We start from the raw sequence: 10969 nt of genomic DNA, 5'->3' as shown, positions 1-10969 counted from the left end.
TCCAACACTGTTGTGAAGAATATCAGTAGGTTTAATGACAGATGTTCTTACTTCAACTCATTTGTTTCCATCCTGTTTCTGTGAACACAGTGGAAGCATGGATGACAGAAATCTAGGAAATGCTTTCTAATGTGTGTGTCTTGGTGTTTGTGTGCTCACATCAGGTATTCATACGTAAGACCGGGCAAGTTTGGAAACGTCAGCGTGCTGGTTGAAGCAGCTCCCCTCAAGTGGAATTGATGTGACAGCTTCTAGACAAACCATCACTCTCAACATTATATGACCTGAAGAACTGTAAAGGTGTTAAATGTGACTGCCTCTCCGTGCCTCAGCTACCCGCATACAGTTTAGTCAGACACGTGTCTCAGGACAAAATCAGTCTGAGATTGTCCTTCACAGTACATTGGACAGGTGATTTCCTACAACTCATGGAAAACAATAGGATATGTCACAGTGAGAACATATACACTCTGAGTGGAGTTGATTTGTTCCAGTCCACTGCTCCTGTTATCAGGCGATACGTCATGACACATTTTCTCCTGTATTAGCAGTGTGCAGAGCCAAAGCTTGCATGCTTTATGCTTGTATCTGTCTACTGTAAATCAAATTCTCTTTGATGTTTATGTTGCCTTAGAAGTTGGCATGCAGGGAAGGAAAGAAATGAACCTTGTGTTTCAAGGAGGCGCATCTGAGGGATTGTTAAGATAGGGATTGAAAGATTGTTGATAAGAGCTTTTGATTTAATGTTTACAGATAGTGCCCTCATGTGGCAAAATTACACTATTGCACAAAGATTATCAGGACAATCATCATCACTGCAGGAAATCTTGGACAAACTCAGCCTTTGCATTTTATCAAGCTCACAGCTTAATGAAAGAGAGCCACAATAATCTAAAGTGGATAAGGATTTTTTTAATTGGGTAAAATACAAGGTAGCACTTGAGTTACAATAATGAAACATTTAAACCTGAGAAATGCAAATGCCAGACATTAATCACAACCCACATCTAGCTAGCATTAGAGGGACCATCTCATTGTAGTAAGTCCTCAAACTACACTATTACTCGTGTTATTAAGGATGCTGGTGTGTTAGGCACAACAGTACTGGGACTGCTTTCAATATCTACTGGATCTTCTTCAGAAGGAAACAAGGGAGAACATCTTATGGTAAAATACTGGTATTTCCACATCTCAAAGCATGGTGAAAGTGAGGTTCAGAGCAAATTCCTCTTGAATGGCCTCCATGCTACCACTCTGTTTTTAAGGGTATGGAACAATCACACACTAATCATACTCATCACTGGCCAGGCAGCCAAACATCAACCCATTCAGGTGTCAGTCTGGGTGTGGGCTCCCTCTGTAGGGCTGGAGTAAGTGGTGCTGGTGGTGTTTCTGTAGAGCTGCCCTGGCTGTGTGAGGACGAGTAATTGCTGGTCTATTCTGGAGTCTGGACATCTGAGGAGTGTGAAGGTGCTTGTTGCTAGGCTGTGCACTGGATAAGTCCATGTCCACACTGAAAGACAGGGAACCTTTCTTTAGTACCACCCTACATAAATAAATATGTTTCATTCAGACTGGAACACGGTGCTAATAACACTGATTTGTTAACTGTAGTGATTTTCCCATTTCAGAGTTCAAATCAGTTATTTTCAGAAATGCATTAGATTACAATTAAGACCCACAATTCTAACAATATAGGCTATAAAGGAGTTTTAAACAGAAAATACATCTATCATCTTTAGATTGACTGTATAAACACACATACACTGATTTATAAATGCAAGCTTTAAAAATGCCGTACCATGAATCCACAAGTCCCTTCCTCAGGGCACTTGGTGGTGGTGGGCGGGGTATGTGTGCAGCCTGAGGTAACAAAGGCACATTGGTCCTTGCCGCATGCTGGACTTTCTGAAGTGTCCTGTCTGTGTCTCCTGCTGTTGTACCTGTCCCATGGGAGCACCCTGCTCTACTGGAATCAGGTAAATGTTCTGAACTGGCCTGGCTGAGTCGAAGCCTACGTGCACGAATCCCTTGTGTTTTCCGATTACTAGAAGCCACAGTGGCACTGACGGGAGGAGAAGGGGATAGCATGGTGTCTGGGGACAGGGACAGTTGAGACACGTCAGGGGATAAGGCCTCTCTGTGATGCAGGTCTGAAAACAAAATCATTAAACAAGCTTAAGTAGCTGCTATTAATCTGTCTGTTATCGGCTGGTTTATAATTTATGTTTTTGTTTTTAACTTAGATGTTATTGTGGAAAGACTAACATCAGATTTTAAAATTCAAACAAATTCACCTGGGGAAAGAGACTGGAATGAGGAATCTGGTGAGGCAGTATCTAGGCTGCCACTATGCTTCTCCTCTCCATGTTCTTCATCACTACTGTTGTTCCTCATACCACCAAAACCTTCTTCTTCATCATCATCATCATCTTCCTCCTCTTCTTCATCACTGTGCTGAATAGCCAGGACCTGTGGTAATCTTTCTGCTTCTATGGCCTGGAGACGCCTGAATAATGAAGTAGGGCGGACATTAGCTGTATAAATGATTTGTCATGTCAAGACAGTGTGTTTAAGAGAGTTGTGTAAGTAGTTACCACCTGCTGTGCTGCTCCCTCCAAGCTCTAAGCTCAGCAAACACATCGCCGCGTTCTCTAACATCAGTTTCCTCAAGGTCATACGTGTGCTCCGGCACATGGATGGGATGGTCACGGGGGGTGAAAGCAGACCGGGTAGGTGCCGTCTATGAGAGAGAGGAGAGGGAGAATGAGCATGAAGGTAGGAGAGGAAGCCAGGAACATAACAGAAAAATAGATGAGTACATCAATTATGGATATACACTTGGGTACTGGTCAGACAGAGAGGGAGAGCAAACACAACAGGGGCAGAATGAACAAGAGGGAAAGGTAAGAGGAAGACAGAGAGTGACAGATCACATGGCATTGTCAGCGAGAGCTCCATCTGTCAGGTCCCTCTGACACTGCTGCACCCCTCACACATCTCCATCCCCTGTGTCCTCCCACCACTGTGCCTGGCCTCTCAGGTTTCTGTCCTCATGCTAATAATTAGCCCCTTCTGTTTATACTGACATGACATTAAAGAGATGAGCCGCTGGTGCCAGACAGCCATAATGGCCTGTCAAAGCTCATAGAGCTTGTTCTTTTCAGTGGATGCTAAATGCTCTGCTGCACAGCACACAGCATGCAAGAAATGATGGATTGATGCAGATGAATTTGATAGCTGAATAACAGAGATCTGTTTTTTTTTTTCAAAAACAAAATGTTTTTTCACTGAGTTGAAGGAATTCAGTTGTTACAACACACAGCACCTACCCTCAGCTTCTCTCGCCTTGCTCGAATAGCCTGCACTGGGTTTCCACAGAACAGGATCTTACCAGCTCCTTCACAAATCAACACAAGACAGAGGGATTTCAGTAAATCAAAATATCAAAGTATTTTATGACACATGAGTCCTCTTGGTGGCACCATTGAGTAATGACTGCTGTTGAGAGGGTCTGTACGGTGTGATGCTGATCAGGAGAAAAGAAAGTGGAACTAAAACTAAATAAACTGCAGACGTGGATATGGTTCTCATAGGTCAGCAGTTTGACCACAACAGATATGATTTATCAAAGCAGTGAAGACACTGAAGCACGGCAACAGAGACGACTTCGTTACACAGATGAAGCTAAGACACTGAGGCTGGTAGTAGAAGATCTCACAGTAGAAGAACAGCCACTGGTGTTCCTAACCATGTGTCAGGGTGCTGGTTTCTGCTTCCACCGCTGCAAGATCTGAGTCTGCAGAACCAGGTCTGGACCCAGGAGGGGAGAGAATTCCAGACCTGGTCGCTGACATGGGTCTGGAGCCAGTGTGGGGTCTGGAGCATGAGGACGAGAGTGGCCAGACGCAGGAGCGGCTGGAAGCAGGGCGTCTGGCTGAGCCGGGTCTGCTGTAAGGATCCACACTGTCTGCTGTCTCCTCTACAAAGAAAAAAGTGAGTGGCCCATTAAACACACTGCTGTAATTAACCGGTCTGCATCTACTGACTCAAAACAACATACCGCCTTCAGTAGCACCCCGAGAGGAGTTGAAGTCTCTGATGGAGTTTCGAAGAATGGCCCAGTCTTCTCCCATGGTGCTGTTGTAGCTCAGCCCGTCCTCCTCCACCCTTAAATCGTCCAGGTAACGCAGCTGAGGAACCAACTCCCTCACTGCAGCCCGATATCTATAGTCTGCTGTCTGGGTCGAAGAGAGGAAGCACAGGAAAGCGAGAGACAGAGTGAATTGTAGAAGACAGACAGGTGTTGAAAGGCAGTGAAAGGGGGACAAAAAGAGGGAAGAGGCAGACTTTGACTTCATTGTACACCATGTTACTGTTACTTAGTACACAAACTAGACAAAAGCATACAATATAAACTATATTTATAGATATATTTTCAGAAATCAAAACCAATACTTATAGTGACCTGCACTTTAGGTTCATAAATATTTTCTCCTGAGAGAAATATGTGTAGAAATTGATGCAATGTGGATCAAATGCGGAATGTAGCTTGTGCCAAACTCAGGTAGCTCATGGGAAGCCTATAAAGAGAATGATAAAACCTATTATATAAAACATCTTAAAGTTCACACTTGCTGTTATTTGATATTCCGTCAGTTCATTCAGTTTACGCCGTGAGATTCCGTACGTACTTAAATGACTTCCACCAGCGCGCCACATGGGCTGCTTCATTGTTTTTATCAGGGCTAATTTATTTCAGTTTAATGGTATGTAGAATTCTGTGCACTAAAAGCCCTGAGTGCATTATGGTTTTTTTTTTAAGGATTGCCTACTGTATGAAAAACATTACTAATGCATTTATTCTTGTTATGACCATGCAGTGGTTTCAGTTTATGTGCTAGTTAAAATGATATAAAAGACTAATTTAATGAACGGACCACTCAGATCTGTGCTTGGCATCGACTGATCCACTGAATGATGAGCTTAGTATTCCACTTCAAAAAATGGAATCGTTGCTCTTCAAATAGAAATTTTATTCCATTATAGCTCCAGTACCATATATTATTGGCTACACAATGCCTTACACTTGATAAAGAAGCAGGATATGTTGTAAAGGAGATGTGAGGTGACTTCATAATTTTGATTCTCATTAAAAAAAGTATTGATTTATACAGTCAACCTAACCAGTGGTACACTAGCAGTCCAAATGTAGGACAGAGCTAAATGTGTCAATAGTTACTAGCATCACATTAAGATAATGCATATTGGTTAGCCTTCATGATATCTTTTTGTCCTTGTCCTTTGACCATTATGAGGCTTTCATTCTTCTATGAAACCTTACTTATTCACATTGAGGGAAGATACATAAAGCTATGCGGGTTAATAACTAGTGCTACTGAAGTCCACAATGGGCGCTTTGCACTGAGGCCTGGTCCTTTATCAGCACACAGAGAGGGAGAGAGCGAGTGTAGAGAGAGTCCAGTAAATCACTGAGCTACTGAGCGATCAAATTAGAGCATGGCACTCCTGCCCCTCACCAAACCACACAGATGCAGTGACTGAAAAAGAGAGAGAAAGGCTGGAGAGGAAGAAACGAAAGAGAAAAGAGGAGGAGAATGAGGCCTGAGTGAGAGGAAGTAAGCGGATATGTGTGTGTTTGTGTGTTGGGGGTGAGAGGAGAGAGGAGTGATAGTTTGGCAAGACAGCAAACCCAAGAACCCCTCAGTCACTACAAAGCACAGGCCTAATGCATATTCAGCTCAGCATCTCCCCTCATTGCCCTAGTTTCCTAATTAATGCTCGACTGGTGGGTGTAAATAAACACATTCACAGTGGCCCGAAAAAATAAAAGCACACAGTGTCTCGAATCCATGGAGGGTGTAAATGCAGCTTCTACCCCGTATGTCACTGAACTGGACCATGGCGAGCTGCTTTACGTACTGGACATTTACATGAACTTAATAATGTATTGGCCAGTTTACAGAGATCCAATAGGCACTGTAATGTAATAACAGAAACAGTATGTCTGTGACATGATGTCTACACAGAAGAGTGTGCCACTTATGTGGCTGTTATGTTTAATTATTTTTGATGTCTCCTGCTCTCCCAGTGTCCTTCCTGGTGGGTTGAAGACTCAGATAGAGAGCGGTGAGATCACACAGATACTTTCATGTCTCAGCACACGCTAATCACATTTCAGTCATTATCTGACAAAGCCATGAGGGCTAACGGCATGCTAGCACAGGAGACACAACTGAACCTGGTACCTACATTGGAACCACAAGTTGCATTTGCAAGTTGGCTTTTACAACATCAACTGAATACAACACTTCCTTTTCAGGAACTCTGCCCAGATCATTGCTCAAGCGTTTATTCACCTCCTAACTGCTTTCTCTTTTTGTTCTATCTCTTGCTGGATTGCTGTAACTCTGCCCCTTGCATCACTTGATGTTGTTCCTTCAAGTGATATGAACACAGGAGTTTTAGGAGTTAAAATTCTATCCGTGTTACCTTATTCTGGCACCATCTGTTATCACAGGTGATATTATGTAGTTTTGTGGTTTTAAACTGCGTTAACAGAACATTACCCTACCTGAGTAGCAGTGGGGTTTGGGCGCACACATACAGGATTTCCCTCCAGGGTGAGTGTCTGGAGTTTGCCACACAACCCCAGATACTGGACCTGGACTAAGTCATCCACATCATTCCCTTCCAGATCTAACAGCTGCAGGTTCTCCAGCATGCCAATCTGACTCAGGTCTGACACACTGTTATAGGCCATGTACAACTCCTGAAAACAGGGAGATGAAGTACAAACAGTGCAGAGGGGAAGAAGAGATGTGATTAGACAAATAGAAAAACTAGCAGGCAGAAAATGTGTTATGGACACAGGATCAATAAGAAAGGGAGCATGTTGGACACATAGGCAGTTATCTGACAGAGAGTCACAGTGGCAGATATGGTATCTTCAGAGGCATCTCACAGAGACCGGGATCTTAAGGTTAGAACACCTCTGATTGCTAACCAACATCTATTATAACATCACTTAGGAATTTTCCATTCCTGCTGTATAGATATGACAATGACGTGTGGTACTGTTACTGTAATCCGTCACATGACGACAAATGAAAACTATGTTAAAGAGCTAATTTAGAAATTAACATGAAAACTTTTTTCAAGAATGCCTTGATTTTTAAAAAAAAGTCAATACACACATTTTAATTGTTTTAATGATAAAATTTGTCCAAACGTGTTTTTTTTCCCTGTCGACAGTTTTTTGAGTTGCTGAATTTTCTCTCCACTGAGCCACCTGTAGACTACAAAGTCTACCTTAAGAGAAGAGAAGGTAGAAATGCCATCTAGGTCTTGTAGGCAGCAGCGAGACATCCACAGCACCTGCAGGTGGGAAAGGGTGGTTCCCAGGTCTCTAAGGAGGCAAAATAGAACAAACTTGATTTAGAGGTAGGGAAGGGAGTTACACAACACTGTGAATCATGAGAAAGGCTATTAAATCCCTTGGCCATTGAAGCTAGAGGCTCTTTTCTCTTCCCCAATATGCAGGCCTCTCTTCTGCCTCCCACTTGTCTCTGCAACACACCCCTGCTCTGACCCTTCCAGCAGAGTCTCATTCAGCATATCCACAACCCTGTTACACCCTCTCCACTACAGCTCCCACAGCCCAGAGCAGGAAATGCTATCAGAGGCAGTGCACGTCCGGCTGGCTCTGCTCTGCTACTCTCAGGGTGGAGCAGACAGCTCCCTATCTTTCTGTTGTACTCTCTTATCCCTCGGCGGTCTCTTGGGTAAAAATTCTCCACCTGTCCTGTTATAAGAACAATTTACAACATGTGCGTTTGTGTGCCCCATCCTAAAGCTTTATTGCTTTTCCTCGACACGATTTTGATGACACAGCTACGGCTGCAATCAAATTGGTAGGACAGTCTGGGAGAAACTGTTCATATTTCCAGTCTTTGTGGGACTGTCCAGTTGGATCTGAAAGCTGATATGCCACAAACCCTTCTGTGTCCTATTGTGAGACATGTGGGTGAACCTGTTCTCCATGCGTATCTATGTCTACAACACCACATCTGTTAGTGTCTGGTTTACAAGCTTCAGCATGCATCTTCCATACAGAAACACCATATTACAAATCTCTGAGGGATAACCTTGGTTGAAGCAGAGCAGTGATATTACACCTGTAAAGCAATCACACTACACTTTTTCTAACCTGCCTCCCTGCTTCATAGATCTGTCTTTTTATGGTTTCACAGCCTCTTGCTAAAGAGTGTCCTGTAGCACACATGTGACCAGTGTAAAGCAAGACAGTAATCCCCATGGGTCCATCCCTGCTTAAGGTCAAATTGTAGTTCTCTTTGAGGAAGGACCTGAACATGTTTGCTTTGCTCCTAAACATAAGCTAAATGTGAAATGGGTCATACTGTGACAAGAACTGACACAAATTCAGTTTTATTAAAACATCAGATTTTACTTTTAGTTTTAGGATTTGCCACTTCTTGAGAATCTGTAATATTCCATGAAGTAATGTTGACATAATATGAGTGTGTCTGTGTGTGTACTTAAGAACAGGCTGCTTTTCTTCCCAGACTACAATATAGGAAGTACACAAGAAGATAATATTTATGTTATGCAAAAGTATGCTTACCTTACTGACACTATCACACTGTTGTTCATTTTCAGCTGCACCAGCTTTGGCAAGAAGGCACCTAGAAGATTGTCAGATAAGCAGAACCATCTCTCTCTATTTACATCATAGCAGGGTGATGATTTAGTTTCAGTTTTAACCTATTCCCTCTGGTTCAACTTCACCACATCATGTGTTCAATCCTAATTAGATGAAAGGAGTGGCACCTATAGTTGCAGGCTAGGTTTCATATGTACAGACAATATTGTGTCATGGCTGCATTTCTTGTGTAATCCAGGATTTTTTGAGGACAAAGGTGAGCAATAAAGATGTTCCTCCACCATTATCAGTTCAATCCCGCACTGATAATGGTTGGCACCTCTTACAGGAAATCTGGTAAGGACATACAGTAAAACAATCTCTTTGTGTGTCTCTTATCTGGTTCTGCTTCATCATTGTCTTTGTGGTTCTATTATGAATCATCATTGTACACTGCCTTTAAATATAATAGGAGTTACTGAGTGTGTCATGTGCCATAACGGCATAAGAAGCACTTGATATAAGCAATAAAACCAGTGCCACTGACAAACAGTGTGTTGTGATAAGAACATATGCAAACTCTGTACCTGTGCAATAAAGTCTGAAATAGTAAGCCATCTTTTACCTTTATAAATTCCTTGATGTACTGTATATCTTACCAAAGTTACCCAGGGTGTTTTCTTGGGTGTCTACACAGATCTCCAGCGAGGTCACATGAGAGAAGTCCCGGGTTCCACACAGCGATTCCTGTGAGGAATGTAAATTAACAGTACAGAAGCAGATCTCTGACTGGCATACTAAATGGGATTTTGTCCTTAAGTGACTCAGTTTCATTCTTCAGTATTTACCTTGGACACAAACCAATGGCTTTGATGTAACAAATTATGTAAAGCCTGTGATGTGAAATAATTCAATCTGCATAGCCTGTGATGTGAAATAATTCAATCTGCAAAGCCTGTGCTGCCGTAATACACACATAATAATAAGTGAAGGAATGCACACAGTAGATGTCTTATCTCTATGCTGACATGCCCAATGTTATCTCTCAATCCAAGTCTCCACAGAAACCTGAATTAAGCTGTACAAATGGCGTGCTGTTATGCACATAGACTAACTACATGATTCAAAGAAAGATGAACAGTGAGATGAACACTGACTGTATCCTAAGACACTTCTGCTAACTTACCAGCTTCTCTGGAGAGAGGAACAGCTCCACTGCTGCCTCAGGGTCCTCACAGGGTTTTGTGGCAGGAGTTGGGTTGATATGGCCTGATCCACTCAGCTCAGTCACCAGGACCCGTGCTGTACCAGGCCGGACCTCCTGAGGCACGGACCCATAACAGCAGCTCATCTCTCACGGCTACCTGAAATGAACAATATGAAAGTGTCTTAACAACATGGTCGAATGGCTTTCTGACAAAGATTAAATACTAAGCAGTAATCGATCTATATCTGTGTAATCTAACTAGAATTAAATTAGCTAACAAATTTAGCGTTAACTGCTTTGGACAAATGCTGACATTATGCGGGAGGAAAATCAATTAATATTCCACTCTAAGCTAATTCCAACGAAATGTACTTACAACGGTAAATTATTTAGTACTTTCCCTTAGAATACATTTTACCTGTTGCATGAAACTGCAGTCTAGAGAGATGGTGCATACATTTTACAGACTGGGAGCACTTTGCTTACAAGCAAAAGTTTGCTTGACAACCACAGACGACTTCCTGGATACGGCACTGAGAGACCCGTGGCTCCCTGGGAAACGTAGTGCGCGTGAAACGGGTAGCGTTCAGTAAAACGCTTTCACTACAGCCCTTGAGGACAACAGACAGCTAATAGTTATCCTACCTTGCTACTGTTATCAAAGATTAATTTGTAAACCTCTGTTTCTACTACCCACCCACGGTGGTCTAGTGCTGCCTTCAAATTCCCGAGCTAGCTCCGAGTTTCGAGATGTCAGCATTCAAATTCATGTGGTCGCAATTTTAATCATTTCGAAAAATCTGTCACAACAATAATTTTCCAAATTACACATCAATGCTTCTTTTGAAGAGGAGAAGGAATAACTATGTGGGTGTAGTTAAGGTGTAATTTTAATGAAGCCTACTGAAATGAGGAAAAAAATAGAAAACAATTCAGGGTTTCTAAAGCTCAGTGGTTAATTATAATAAACACTAAGGATTTACTGTATTAGTCCTCAGTAACATTTCTGGGACGTTGGGGGTTTAATAACAACAAGGTGTTCACATGCTACTATTTCATACATCGTGCACAACATGGGA

At 42.4% G+C, this 10969-nt stretch overlaps 1 protein-coding gene across 1 annotated transcript; it reads right to left on the bottom strand.

The window, feature by feature from the left end:
- Positions 1-892: 892 nt before the first annotated feature.
- lrrc56 (leucine rich repeat containing 56) lies at positions 893-10034 on the bottom strand. Its single transcript, XM_041038699.1, has 12 exons — positions 9870-10034; positions 9343-9430; positions 8666-8726; positions 7333-7429; positions 6596-6793; positions 4064-4241; positions 3752-3982; positions 3333-3400; positions 2601-2743; positions 2298-2509; positions 1802-2153; positions 893-1513 (listed from the first exon to the last, which is right to left on the bottom strand). Exons 1-12 carry the CDS (start codon positions 10032-10034, stop codon positions 1336-1338), a joined length of 1971 nt encoding a protein of 656 aa, XP_040894633.1. The 3' UTR covers positions 893-1335.
- Between the last annotated feature and the right edge of the window lie 935 nt (positions 10035-10969).

This window comes from Toxotes jaculatrix, chromosome 5 (assembly GCF_017976425.1).
Source record: "Toxotes jaculatrix isolate fToxJac2 chromosome 5, fToxJac2.pri, whole genome shotgun sequence".
NCBI classification, from domain to species: Eukaryota; Metazoa; Chordata; class Actinopteri; family Toxotidae; genus Toxotes; species Toxotes jaculatrix.
The sequence above is the reverse complement of the archived record's forward strand: the minus strand, read 5'-3'. Positions and strand labels throughout refer to the sequence as shown.